Here is a 15,576-nt window from a genome sequence, read left to right as displayed (position 1 = left end):
TTACAGGGGCTGCGGGCAACATGTGAGCCACGGGTTGGGTTACATGGTAAAACCAATTTGTAAAAAAAACAGGTCACATTACTTGTTTCCTTCAACCTGCTCATGTGCCAATGAAGAGCTCACAACATCTTTTTTTTTTTAAACAAATGCCTGAATGACGTCATAAACTATCATGTTTAGACCTAACTGCTTAAAAAATATTATTAAACAGGCCAGTGCTCCAAAAGAGTTGTTGTAATTATTCATTCATAATGTTTAAATGTTGTCTTTCATCTTTATTAAATAGGTATATTTGTTTAAATGTAGTATATCTGCAAAGTGTTGTTCGCCAGTGATGGTAAAATCCACAGTTTTAATAATGATTGATTATTTTAATGACATTTGTAAAATTTTATTTTTTTCAGATTACTGCAGTTGATGTTGAAGGCGTTGTTTCATGTGAAACAGTTGCAGACTGTATTCATCTGCACGACACAATATTAGGTGTTGTCAAAGAAAACACGCACAAAAAACAATCAGGGATTTTGGGAAAAAAAGAAAGCCAGACCAAAATGTTGCAGTCACTCTTAAAGATTGGAGACAAGGTGCTGAGGAGAAATATACAACACAAGGAACGTACGGACAAGGAAAAGGGGGCAAACTGGACCCAAGCCTTTTGGGTCCTTTCTTTGTGGAGCATATTCAAGGAAAGCTGGTGGATCTTTGGAGCGAAAGTGGAAAAAGATTTTCAAAAATCAATCGATCATTTGCAGCTCTTTAGAGATTCCACTGAACGGATTCCACAAAATCTATTGAAGGGCAAAGTGACAAAATTGGCAGGCAGATACCGGGTCCCCAGACCCAGAAGAACCACCCCTACGGGCAGATACTGGGTCCCCAGACCCAGAAGAATCACCCCTACAGGCAGATACTGGGTCCCCAGACCCAGAAGAACCACCCCTACAGGCAGATACTGGGACCCCAGACTCTGAAGAACCACCCCTACAGGCAGATACCAGGTCCTCAGACCCAGAAGAACCACCCCTACAGGCAGATACCGGGTCCCCAGACCCAGAAGAACCACGCCTAAGGGCAGATACCGGGTCCCCAGACCCAGAAGAACCACCCCTAAGGGCAGATACCGGGTCCCCAGACCCAGAAGAACCACCTCTACAGGCAGATACTGGGTCCCCAGACCCAAAAGAACCACTGGATGTCCTAAAAGTACTTCCCAATTTAAGCTGATTTAAAAAAAAAAAAAAACTAAAAACTAACATTTTGGATAATTCATTTATAATTTATATTTATTTTTCAGGTATTTCCGATGCTTGGGCTCACATAAGAGGGCACATATTATTGTCAAAAATTGGGTGTTATAAAATATTCAACACCAACATCCAAAAGCTGAAACCAGGCCAGGAGCTGGAAAGTGGGGTACTTCTGTATTTAAACGTATTCATTTTTGTCAGTTAGGGAACTGTTCTATGCATTACTGACTTAATTCTGCTCATGTTGAATACGACTTACCAACTTTGTTGACACAGTGACTGTTTCTGATTCACTAATGGAACTGTGTAGGTATTAATTCTGGACATAGCTGTAAAGAGTAGCATTCATGTAAAACCAGTATTGCTAAAATAAGTATTTGGAAATTTGGTATGTGCAATGGATTAATGTAACTGTTTTGCAAGTAAATACAGTCATTTAAAGCACATTATTAAATACCACAGAAGCTAACACAATGATATATTGCAGGTGATTAATGCCTACCTGTTTTCTAAAATAAGAACACACAATGGACACTTAGCAGGTAAAGCTTGCTTTATTGACAGCTATGCTATGACACAGATTTGGGATGGGAAGAAACCTTTAATGAGACAAGTTAGTAAATCGATGTACAGTGTATTGCATAAAAAAAGTTTAGTAACTGTGCCAAACAACATATCTTATTGCTATATACTATTGCTAAAAGGATAAAAAGAGTTATATAAGTTAATGGTTTGACAATTCTTTTTAGGTTGATCCAATTCAGTTTAAGGTGCTACTGGGGCTGTCAATGATAGTCAGCACCGGGCATTAGTGGTAAGTACATAAAAAGTACAATTTTATGTTTTAAAATAAAGATAGCTCAGAAAATATTGTACACCTATCATTCTAATTGTGCAGCAACACCAGTAATATTAGATAAGTGTTTCCTAGTTTCCCAGACTAGCAGTTACAGTATTGTTCAGATGTGAGGTTTACTGTGAATAACAGGGGTCTTTTCTTTTACTACAAGGGTCTGTGTTGCAATTATTCTGAAATGTAAATGGCTTTGAACACTACAGGCAATGTTCAAGCATATAATAAACCAAAATGATATGTATCTACATATAACTTTTTATGTTATAGGCTATTTATCCCAGTGAAAAGAGGGCAGTGTACCTCAATGCTCTAGGAGAGCTAAACTCCCAGATTAAAAAGAGCAGAGATGTCACAAGGTATTTGATTATCAGTTCTTCTCAGTGCGTCACATATAGTATCCATAAATGGCTGTAAGAAGTTCTTTTGAATGAAATATGCTATACATCCTGTTGGAACATAGAAATATGAAATTATAGTTTGAGAGAATGCAGATTTAGGAGAAATCTAATGTTCACTCAAATTTAAACATGAAATTCCGTGTTAAGCTAAAGCTCCAACAAGAAGCCGGTAAATGAGAAATGGTTTTAACAGCCAGGTTTGGCTAACCTTATGACATTTTCAAAGAACATTTGCAGAGAGCAAGTAGCCTGAAGCCAAAAAAGATAACACATTGTATGTTAATGAAACAAGAGTTGTTGATTCTTAAGCTAACAGATTGTTAGAGGGGGAAGTAAGTTATTGCCTATATTCAAAAATAAACTACTTTAGAGAGGGTCCGGCTTTGTGAACATGATTCCACAAACAAAACCAGTTTTACAACCGACCATCCTTCCTCAAGAGGAGGGGGGGGGGGGTCTTTCTCAATGTATAAAAACTTGTAACAAATTGTATTGTGTGTTCATTTGGGCCTGTTGTTCTGAGACAGATGAATCCTGCTTATCTGAAATAAACTAAGTCATATTTCAACCTCAATTTGGGGCTTGACTGACTTTCTTTTTAACCTGAAGACCGATGCTCACTACAAATGTACTGCGAGGAAAGAGATGCACTCCTTTTTTCCAACACATCCACTTAGTAATTCTTTACACCAGATATTTACAGTTTTTCCATGTAAATGATGCTGATCTGGTAACTGTTGCTAGTTCTGGTACAAAAGCTTTTTGTAATTTTTAGTAGGAAACATCTTTAACTAATGCTTTTTTTTTCTTTTTCTTTTTTTTGTTTTTTTACATTTTAAGAGCTTTCTTGAGAAAAAAAGGTGTGCCAATATCTAGGTGGTCATGTTCGACTGTTGCTCACCCTAGACATCAGGACAGCATTTCTTGCTGAGTTTTTGTGTGCAAGGTAATATTCTGTGATATTTTAAATTATATAATAGAAAGCAGACAATCAAATATATTGAGACTCGTCACATATAACTTTTAAACAATTATTTAACATAGTTTGTGCATGTTATAATTGTACAGTATATTTATAATAATTTATTTATTTTTATTTTGTTTCAGTTGGGACAAAACTGCAACATAAACATAACAATGCACACATTTTAAATACATTTGTTTAATTTTTGAAAAATAATATTTGTGTTATACTGTAGTTTGCAGAGTTTAATTTGAATAAAGACGCCGTTGTTTTCCAGAGCAGCACAGCTGCTGTCAATGTATTTCAGAGGCAGATAGCTGAGAGTTTAATAAATGAGCCAGGTATTTAAGTTATTAGTAAATAGTGACAGGTAAATGTTTATATTAATTTCTACACCTTTTACTTTTTAAACTGACATAAACAGTGGAAAACTGCAAAACTGTAGTGATAATTAGATTGTTGAGAACCAGTATTTCAGTCTTTTGAAGTACTGTGTTCAGCAAAGCTAGAAATTTAAACTAAGTTAAAGTATTTAGTGACTGCAATGGCAAATTCATTATTCTGAGCCGATGCCATTCTCACAAAGCAGACATGTAGAGTTAAAATGTTTAATACAATGTTCATGTTCAAGTTTGGTGTTCTTTATTCCATAAAATCAATGTTCATCTTTTGTTTATTGTTCCAAAGGTATTTATTGTTTTACGCTAACCTTGCATGCTTCCATACTATAAATTTGGAACTAATATTCTTTTTCAAATATACTCTAGATTCAATTACTTAATTGAACACTCAATTGTACTAATAATTAGATTTAAAAAAAAAAAAAAAGTTTAGCTTGTTGGAGATGCCGAGTTCCTTGTACAATTTTATACATAGCTTTTTAAAATGATTAAATTGCTTTGAATAGGCAAATTGTTTGTGCAATTGAGGGTTCAATTAATTAATTGTGAGCTCAGCTGGAACAAAAAACAACAGGCACGGGGGTCCCCAGAACCAGGATTGAGACTGGTCTATACAGTGGCCAAGATAAGGGATACATAGTTTAAACAAATACATTTTGAGCACTGTTTATAAATAATAATGCCAAAAAAAACAAGATAAGGCATGTCCCCAGATTATAATTAATGAGGTCCTATGAGATCAATGACTGTTTGCTCACCTCAGGGTATAAATACAGTCTGCAGTGATTCTAGCTGTTGTTGACTGGTTGAAATACGTAACCCACATTACAGAAGTGCATGGTATTTAGGTCCAGCTACCTTGCACGCCAGTTCATATATACAAACTTCATACTTCCAAGAACTTTGTGGGTAATTGTATGTACAAATAATGTGATATCTGTACAATGTATAATGTGAAATAATGTATAATGTGATATGTTGTAACAATTGTAAGTCGCCCTGGATAAGGGCGTCTGCTAAGAAATAAATAATAATAATAATAATAATAACTTTAAGGCCAAACTGGCATCTTGAATTCAGTCATTGCTGTAAGCCTGTATATTACACGTTTTTTTTTATTATTTTGTTTTCTTAGTACAACACGGCACAAGAAATTCCATTTCTAATACTTGATTGTTTTTACAGATTGTGTGTGATGCCAGCAACCTGTGTTTTCACTGGAATTGCACAGAATCAAGACATAGGCCAGCAGATATGCAGACCCCTTTCATGTGCTACAGATGCATACCATAAATGTTTAATAAATATTCACAAAATAAGTTCAATTTGTGTCATAGTTTATTTATTTATTTATTTATATAAATTTAGTTGTTGCCAATTATTTTTATTATTTTCTCCTCAATTTGTTAATGGCCAATTATTTTTAGGCTCAGCTCACCGCTACCACCCCGGCGCTGACTCGGGAGGGCGAAGACGAACACACGCTGTCCTCCGAAGCGTGTGCCGTAAGCCGACCGGTTTTTTTCACACTGCGGACTCACCATGCAGCAACCCAAGAGCTACAGCGTCGGAGGACAACGCAGCACTTGGGCAGCTACAGGCAAGCCCGCAGGCGCCCGGCCAGACTACAGGGGTGGCTGGTGCACGTTGAGCTGAGGACACCCTAGCCTGGACTCGAACTTGCGACGTCCAGACTATAGGGCACATCCTGCACTCCACGTGGAGCGCCTTTACTGGATGCGCCACTCGGGAGCCCCCAGTCATAGTTTATTTTAACCCTTGAAGACAGGGGATGCCAAATATTATAGCAACATACCAACTAATATAGCAACATACCCCCGAGAAAAAAGGCAGAGGTACACTACGGAATGGTGTCAACGCATATCACACTGTGCCTGGTCCCACCGGACCCATGATATTATATGCAGTATACCAGCTATAGTATTTGCCATCCCCTGTAGAATGGCCTTTTTTTCTCGGGGGATGCCAAATATTATAGCTAGTATACTTTTGACTGAGTTCGAGTTTACAACTTGTTTTGTTTTTTAAACAATTCAAAACAGCGACATTTCCCAGTCAAAGATAATAGGGCAATGGTGGTATCGAAAGCCCTCATTTATCATTACGTCAGAGAAAGGATGCAATACAAGTTATACTGGAGACAGAATAAGACGTGTCTTATTAACTGCTTCTTTTATTTCAAATTAATCTATACCAGGAAAAGCACATTTGAATTCTTGCAATCCACACACACAACTTCCACTTCTAAAACCAGACATTAAACAACTAACATTCACAACTAACTAATTTGCAATAATACTACAAGACATTTCCAAGCTTCCCTTGTTTTTAACTGCACCAATGTTGTTAGGTCTATTAAAAAAGAGGGTAACTATTTCCAGCTTTTAAGAACGACAGGCTCTTCGATCTACATTTTTAGGTATTGTATAACTCCAGCTGAGCTTACTTTGCCTGGAAAACCCTTCCGAAGGCCCCTTCTCCGATGTCTCTCACATACTCAATGTTATTTCTGGGATACTCCAGGCTGAGTAGCTTGGTGCTGATGAGTAGAGGTATGCGCTGGTACATGGGATTGGGGTGAAGACGGTCCAACAACAGTTCTGAAGGAAGGGTGGTCAGAGTTGGAGTTTCCATCTCCCTGGCAATACACAGGCAAGAGAGGAGTTTGCTGAATTCATTAAATTAAAGGTCTCTGTGAGTTGATATTTCCAGTTATAGTAATTATTATATGAAGAGAACAATTATTGTTTCATACAAACCTTTTCCTGTTCTTCCACAACTTCTGTCTACGTCGACACATGAGAGCAAAAATGATGAGAAACACTGCAGCAGCAAACCCAGAGATTATGGATATAATGACTGTCATGGAGTAGGCTGGAGAAACTGAGGGAGGCAAGTTTGGAGTAGCATATTTGGGGTGTGCAGCCACTGGCATTGAAACTGCAATAAAACAAAAAATTAAAAACAAAGAAAACCACATTAGCCCATTTTAAAAGTACAATGCAATCATGTTTAATGTGCAGTATAATTTATGGGGAAAACAGTACTTTATTGTATATGAACATTTGTATTGCCTATTTTCATCCAACAAATCAAGCAGAGGATGTCGCCAAGCTACTGAATTCAGTAACTCCCTGCCTGGTCAGTAGGGGTTGCTGGTATGTAGTTCCAATGTAAGCTCCTGATTGCACAACTCACTTTGCACTCCACGAGTCAATGTCTTTACTAAGTGAGCCACTGGGGACCCTGTGTATACATTTCTAAAACTGAACTAGTTCACTCATAGGATTATAAAACCTAAACAAAAAATAATAATTAATGATTACCGTAGAGTTCCAGGAATTGTGACATAAATAACATTATTGTTCAAAACTTTCATTTGAAAATCAATAAACACATAAACTTAAATTCTTAAATTCTATTTAATCTTAGCATGCCTCTAAGGGACCCCATGCTGAAATAGATAACAGTACAATGATTCCATGAGTTTCCTGTGGCATAATTTTCCCAGAATTGCATTGCATTGAAAATGTTTCCCTGGTCTACCTGTCCAGAAACACCTTATACTGTCTACAATGTATTGTTTTGTACCTACCATCCCCACAATGAGGTACATTGCAATACTCCCATCTTACAGTCCGATCTGTTGTGTAACACCATGGCCTCTCACTCTCTCCGCCTGGGTTGCGACAATAGTTTTCTGAGTTCTTAAGCTCTGGGATAACCTCAGGTGATAGTCTATGGAAATGAGGGGCCTGTGGAGAATAAATTCAAGGACTGAAGTTATCTATCTCTCTGTCTATCACAGAGGTGGCCAAATCACGGCTCGCGGGCAGTTCAAGTGCGGCTTCCGCTGAATTACTGGGTTACGCACACTTTGTGGCTCAAATGAACTGAAGAAATAATAATAAACAAAAGTGAAAATAAGAGAGAAAAATGAAAAATACGAGTTTATTATGACCTTCCACACTGTGTGCTTGCACATGCGTATTTCAATCACCTCAAGTGAAAGCAGGATGTGTGGTTGAAAGTCAGTTTTGAATTAAGCGCTTATTCGTTTTGTGGAGACAATGACATTGAGTAAACCCCCTACGAGTAATAAACCAGAATGGGAGAAAGAGTTTGCTTTCACTGAAAACAGTGGTAAACATCTGTGTCTTATCTGCAACAAATTGCTTACACACTGTAGTCTGTACAAGGCAAGCAACCTCAAACGTCTATGAAACAAATCACAACACATTTTCATCTGACTATCCTCCTGGATCAGACTTGAGGAGAAACAAACCAGACTCCTTAAAAGCACGACAGCAGTCAGCAGATGCTCATTCCTGCGTTCAGTAAAGAAGGTGATGTAACAACTCAAGCAAGTTTTGTTATGGCATGGAATATTGCCCATGCCCGTTCAGATTAATGAATCTTTTTTATACAACTGGAGTGGGCACTAGACGATATAATGCATGTTTAAATGCTGTATTGCAGGTCTTAAGTTCATATTATTTGTGTATCTTATGTCTCGTCATGAGCAGGCACTGTAATCCCTTTCAAAATACAGTTATTATTATTATTATTATTATTATTTATTTCTTAGCAGACGCCCTTATCCAGGGCGACTTACAATTGTTACAAGATATCACATTATACATTATTTCACATTATACAGATATCACATTATTTTACATACAATTACTCATTTATACAGCTGGGTTTTTACTGGAGCAATCTAGGTAAGTACCTTGCTCAAGGGTACAACAGCAGTGTCCCCCACTGGGGATTGAACCCACAACCCTCCGGTCAAGAGTCCAGAGCCCTAACCACTACTCCACACTGCTGACACAGTTCACATGTCCTCCACAAAGCTCTCAAAAGTATTTAATAAACACGGAGCAGTCATGAAAACCGAGCATTCAGATTTTCAAGTGAAGAGCTTGTGGTGTTTTTGGTGAAATAAGGGAAGATGTATTTTGCTTTATAATAACTTGTGGCAGAGAGAGAATTAATCCGGATCATAAGTCTTCCTCCCGACCTGTGAGGGTGCTGTGTAAAGGGAACAGTGTGCCTTGGACTGGATGGGCTGCCAATTAATTCCAGGGAAAGTTGGAAGTTGGCCATTCAGAAAAGGGGCAGAGCCACAATACCGCAGTCATTGCCTGCACGTTTGGCGTGGTAGCAAAGGCAGATTGAAGAAAGGGCAATTGCATCCGCTACCAAGGGGGTGTGACTGACGGTATAAAAGGGGGTGTGGCGAACTAAACTGTTCCTTTGTTGTGGCTAATTAAGGACTGACGAACTGAAGGAGAAACCATGAGTGTTGAGTGTGTTATTAGCGTATGTGTTAACGTTTTGTGCTGTCGTTGCTAGACTGCTAAAACCTTACACCCTAGGAATTGTAGCTCAGAGGCTAGCATCAAACCCGGACTTCACTACCCCACAACCCCACCCCATTGCACCCTGCTAAATCACTCACCGGACTTGTGACTGTGTGTTTGTTTGTTAGTGTTGTATTGTCTTGTTTTGGATTATTATTTCGGGACCCCATTGTTGTGTACCACCAGCCCATTATTATTTGCTCATGGAAAGGTGAAGATGGTTTTGACCGTAGAACTGTGTTTGGTCACTTCCTTTCATGCACAGCATACATATATTTTATTTAAAGTATGTAATGCATACAGTATAAACAGAAATGAAGTTGGCGCCGCTATATCGGGATGACTCTGGAGATGTAAAAATATCCCTGTGACAGAGAAAGAATGAATCTTGGTTATAAATCTCCCTCCCGGGGGCTCCCGAGTGGCGCATCCAGTAAAGGCGCTCCATGTGGAGTGCAGGATGTGCCCAATAGTCTGAATATCGCGAGTTCGAGTCCAGGCTATTCCTTTGCCGACCGAGGATCGGAGCTTCCAGGGGGCGGCACTCAATTGGCCGAGCGCTGCCCGAGGTAGGGGGGGGTTAGGTCGGCCAGGATGTCCTCGGCTCACCGCGCACCAGCGACCCCTGTAGTCTGGCCGGGCGCCTGCGGGCTTGCCTGTAAGCTGCCCGAGAGCTGCGTTGTCCTCCGACGCTGTAGCTCTTGGGCGGCTGCATGGTGAGTCCGCAGTGTGAAAAAAAGCGGTCGGCTGACGGCACACGCTTCGGAGGACAGTGTGTGTTCGTCTTCGCCCTCCCAAGTCAGCGCAGGGGTAGTAGTGGTGAGCTGAGCCTAAAAATAATTGGCCATTCCAAATTGGGAGAAAAATAATAAAAAAATAATTGGCAACGACTAAATAAAAAAAATGAATAAAAATAAATAAATAAATAAATCTCCCTCCCGACCTGTGAGAGCGTGGCGTAAAGGGAACAGAGTGCCCCAGACTGGATGGTCGGACAATTCATTCCAAGGGTTAGGTGGAAGTCGGCCATCTAGAAAGGGGGCGGAGCTACGGTACAACAAGTCATCACCCCAGAAGGGAAGTGATGTGGCAACTGCAGATTGGAGGAGAAATGGTTGTACTCGCTAACCAAGGGGGCGTGACTGACGGTACAAAAGAGGACGTGGCTAGGTGATCTCTTCGTTTGTTTATGGTTAAGAGAGAAACGCTGAAGGATGAAAGAAAAATAACCGTGAGTGTTTAGTGTTTGTTTTGTCGAGTCTAATTGTACTGTTTGTTATTTATTAGACAGCTAACACGATCCAGAGCTGTCTCTTAAAGCCAGCACAAACCTGAACAACACTTCACCATTGTTCACAGATAAATTGTAATTACACCACTTGCACGTTAGCACTCACTGTGGACTTATGATCGTGTGTGTGTCTTGTGTGTGTTTAATACTGTGTATATTATTTCGGGAATGTAACCCGTAGTTTAAAAAGTGCAATACACATTACTGTGTATTGCCTAGGATTATTGTTTACGGTCACAAACGACCTGGATTACAAAGCCTGCCCCAAATAAAACATTTTTGCAATCACTTGTTTGTCATTACTTGTACACCTGCGCACTACAGCCACTTTGCCACAATCCCGAGTAAGCGGATGGCCCAATTTAATGAGGCATTTGAGATGACCTTAGTCACACTTATATTCATAATTTACATTCATGTGCAAGAGAGAAGTATTTCTACTTTTTTAAATTTCAAAATTAAAAGGAACACAATGAAATTACATTAGGAATACATGTTAAAATACATTGTCAATTGTTTTTTTTAATTCATAAACAAAATGAATCGCTGTTTTTTATTTCTAAATTAAATAAAAAATAAAGAAATTACATCTTATCACAAGGCGAGACTTTCTTTGCCACAGCAGCTTGAGAAATCACAGGAGACTCCCTCTAGCTCCTTCAAGAGTTCACTCACATACTCACTGCACTGTGCTACGCAAACCTATCTTGCTTTGAAAAGCGATCTGCGTTCATCACTTGAAAATACTGTATTCCAATTAAATGAAGTGACATCCCAATTAAATGACATAAATAGCATTAGGAAGAATTGTCTCCCAGAGTTATGTCTCATTTAAGCACAAATCCTGATTATCAGTATCCTGATCAAGCGGGCGTGACTAATGGAAAAACACTAGTGTTAATAAACTGTATATCTACAGTACAATTAAAAATACACATAAACCGTGTAAGGCTGTGCAGTGTTCTGCCCCTTGTTTATTTTGCTGCCAACAAGAAATAACTACTGCACAGAGTAAGGGGGTGGATATAGTGCTGAAAGCATTCTGTTTTTTTTTAGAAATTATCAATAGCAGACAAGGGTTTAGCGTAATTGAGCATTTCTCTGATTTGAAACAGTTTTTAAGTTCTGCGCAACAAATTGTTCGGAGGGTCTGAGGGTCCTGAGTCCGTTTTTTTCAGGGGATGTTTCTATACAAGCATAGCCTCCACTGTTTGAGCTGCAGGCTGGACCAGTTGTTAACCAGAATGGTGATCAGTCAGGACATCTCCTGAGTTTCGAACTACTCTGGAGTTTCTGTTTTAGGTCAATAGAAAAGAAAGACTTTGTGTGAAAGAAGCTCATTATAAATCTCTAAGAGAGTTGTCAGATACACATTGGAGAGAGATACTAAGTGTAGATGAGGGGGTAGGGCCAGCTTGGAGGAGTCTATATAAGCCACCACTTTAGAAAAGAGTTGGGTATTTACAATGGAGAATTTTACTCGAAATCGTGGCCACAAATTATTTTCTGGCAGTCATTCTCCAGGAGTAGAAGTGCCCTTATTGTTTATAGAGAAAGACAGTGTTTCATTATTTTATGTACTGCCCCAAACTACAGCCACTGCTCAGGATCCTATCAGATCTATTTATGGGACTGGAGGTGGAATTAAAAGCAAAACAAATAAAGTGACTGATGTCCTGACAGGTGATGTGATTACTGTGTACTTGTGGTGCACATACTGAAGCTGGAGTCTGCATACTATAAACTCACCCACCAGATTGAAGTGTTTCAGCAGGTGTGGGGAATTGGGGGGGGGGGGGGGGGTATAATAATGGGATGGTAAATATTTAGATATTGTATGTTTAATTGTTCTTAAAATCTTTTGTTAATTAAAAAAATTGAACTGTAAAATGTATTGTTGTATATGATTGTTGATTATAATTGAATAATAAAGGTTAGTTTTAAAACTAAACTATCTATCTCTATAGTAAATATGGACTGGAGAGGAAGGCTATAGTAGAAAATTATTGACCCGAGGGAAGACTATTGTTACCGACGGGGGGCTAAATGCCCGAAACCACAGGCTGAGGGCATTGCACCCTGGAGGTAACAATAGTCTTCCTGAAGGGCATTTAATTTTCCACTATGGCTCAGTCTGCAATACGTATTTAATATATGAATCAGTCAAGAAAATAAGCGAGGCAAGGTTGGACAGTAAATACGACTTTATGTATTTTGTTTAAATATAGCTGATACAGCATAAGTAAATAAATAAATAACAGAAATAAATAACATTTCTCCATCTGGCTTGCCAACTGCTGCATAATCCACTTTATATCCTACCCGTCATATTTGTTTACATCGTCGAGTTGAATTTGTGTGAATTTCAGAATGTCAGAAAACAGTGACACTGACATTTTAATCACCATGGTAGTGTTTGGAGCATCTTTCTTTTGTAGTATGTTTTGTAATTAATTTTCTGCTAACTCACAGAATCGATGTTCAGCCATTTTCTCTTGTGAAGAGTGCAGGGGACAAAGGCATTCCTTTGAAAAGGGGCGGGACTGACAGTGATGTGAACAAATCACATGACAGACCAAGACTATTGACCGGTGGTGTAAGTATGTTAGGGCCATAGTTCAATCTATTTTTCCTCCTATGATGAGGTGTACACATACACATACACATACACATATAGATATACACACACACACACATATGTACAGGCTAACTTCACTATAACGAACCCTTCTTAAAACGAATCCCCGTTTTTAACGATCCCAACATTAACCAATTTTTTCAATGGAAATCAGCCCTATAAGAATGATCACTTACACGATTTAACTGGATAAAACAATCTCAGTACTGACTGACACTGTACTGTTCTCTCAGTGAAAACCAAGACCATGGTTGGCTAATTTAAAGATAAGGCTAATTCAAAGATAACCTATTGTAGTGTGAATCGTGCATGACTTATGCAATCATTGCCTGCTCACCATCTTCACATAAACTGCAACCAGGCAACGGGCGTGAGGAGGCGACTGCAAACAGTGCATTGAGAAAAGCACAGAAAATATGAAGCAATCTACGCTGGACTTTTTTTTTTTTCAAGCGAAAGGACATGTAATTGCTGTATTCAGCATGTAAGTGTACATTCTTTCCTTTTTCATTTCTTTACTGTTTTCTTCTAAACATACTGTTTAAATGTTGATCAATGTGAAGTAATCTTCATAAAAGTAATATATATATATATATTGATTTTCAATTCAAATTGGGCGTTTCTTCAATATTCTGATGCAGCAAATTGCCAAACCCTATTATTGTGAACAGCCTGATACAATGAACATTTCTCCAGGTCCCATGAGGGTTTGTTATAGTGAAGTTAGCCTGTATATATATATATATATATATATATATATATACACACACACACACACACACACACACACACACACACACACACACACACACACACACACACACAGTTGTAGTCAAAAGTTTACATACCCCAATGGAAATTTATAATTTCTAGAAATTTCTCGAAAACAAATAATTATAAGAAAAGTCTTTTGTAGCAAAAGTTTTGCTTTTGTGGATGAATTAGATTATTCTACAATCATTTATTTCATCATTTTTTTTTTGTAAAACTCAAAAAATGCTAATTCAAAAGTATTAATACCCTGACAAGGAAAAATTAATTAATATCTAGTTGAGGCACCTTTAGCAAAAATAACCTCTTTTGAATAATTAGGATATTTGTGGGCTTTTGGAATAATTCTTAAACACAAAATTGTTCCAGCTCTTTCAAATTCCAAGGACTTCTCTTGTGCACAGCCATCTTCAACTCATACCAAATATTCTCAATTGGATTTAGATCGGGACTTTGACTAGGCCATTCCAGAACCTTGATTTTATTTTTCTTTAACCATTCTGAAGTAGATTTTGATGTGTTCTTTGGATCGTTGTCGTGTTGGAACATCCAGTTGCGCTTTAAACCAAGTTTTGTAGTGGAGGGTTTCAGATGATTGGCCAATATCTTTTGGTATGCTATAGAATAAATTTCACCATGTATTGGAACTAAATCTCCTGTGCCATTAGAGGAAAAACAGCCCCATAAAGGATATTACCACCTCCATGCTTGACAGTAGGTATGGTGTTATTTTCTTTGTACTCCTCACCAGACTTTCTCCAAATGTAACGACTACCAGTGTGACCAAATAACTCAATTTTTGTTTCATCACTCCACAAAACCTTTGACCAGAACTCATATCCATTATTCAAATGCCGTTTTGAGAACTTTAAGCGATTCTTCTTGTGACTTTTTCCTAAGAGTGGCTTTTTCCTTGGCCTGCGACCACCTTCACCATGCAATACTCGACCTATGGTTGAAATGGAAACCCCAGTCCCACTTGCAGTCAATTCACTTTCTTTGGCGGTCAATCTCGGATTGTTATTAACCTTCCTCACAATTCCTCTACTTGTTCTTGGTGAAAGAACATCTTTCTTCCAGACCGAGGGAGTGCTGTACTTCTTGATAATAGAAACAATATTTGAAATTGGGATACTCAAATCTTCAGCTTTATTATTATTATTATTATTTATTTCTTAGCAGACACCCTTATCCATGACAATAAATAATTTTCTGCCTAAGGTCTTCAGATAGCTCTTTACTTTTTCTCATATTGACTTATTGGCAATGACAGCAATCATCCTATGCCTAACCCTTTTAAACTATCTAGGAATGTTCTCCTACAATCCAGCATTTTCTAGCCTTTTCTAGAATTAGGTTCTGCATTATCATATTGAAATTTTTAGCACCTTGTAGACAATACTATGATAGCATCAAAGGGTATAAATAGTTTTGAATTAGCACTTTTTGAGTTCTTTAAAAAAAAATGCTGACATAATAATTGTAGACATCTATTTCTTGTAATTTTTTTTCCTTATCCACAAAAGCAAAACTTTTGCTACAAAAGATGTTTCCTAAAATTCTTTGTTTTTCAAGAAATTTCTAGAAATTATAGATTTCCATTGGGGTATGTAAACTTTTGAC

The 15,576-nt window shown here is 38.2% G+C and overlaps 1 protein-coding gene across 1 annotated transcript in view; it reads right to left on the bottom strand.

The window, feature by feature from the left end:
• musk (muscle, skeletal, receptor tyrosine kinase) overlaps positions 1–15,576 on the bottom strand; it is a 92,921-nt gene that overhangs the window by 21,251 nt on the left and 56,094 nt on the right. The window contains exons 13-15 of the mRNA XM_058997095.1: positions 7,483–7,642; positions 6,647–6,827; positions 6,334–6,525 (exon numbers count right to left, since the gene is read on the bottom strand). Of these exons, the coding sequence (XP_058853078.1) occupies positions 6,334–6,525; positions 6,647–6,827; positions 7,483–7,642 (533 nt within the window). The remainder of the gene's footprint in view (positions 1–6,333; positions 6,526–6,646; positions 6,828–7,482; positions 7,643–15,576) is intronic.

The sequence above is a fragment of the Acipenser ruthenus genome, chromosome 2, assembly GCF_902713425.1.
Source record: "Acipenser ruthenus chromosome 2, fAciRut3.2 maternal haplotype, whole genome shotgun sequence".
NCBI lineage: Eukaryota > Metazoa > Chordata > Actinopteri > Acipenseriformes > Acipenseridae > Acipenser > Acipenser ruthenus.
This window is presented reverse-complemented; position numbering and strand designations above follow the sequence as displayed.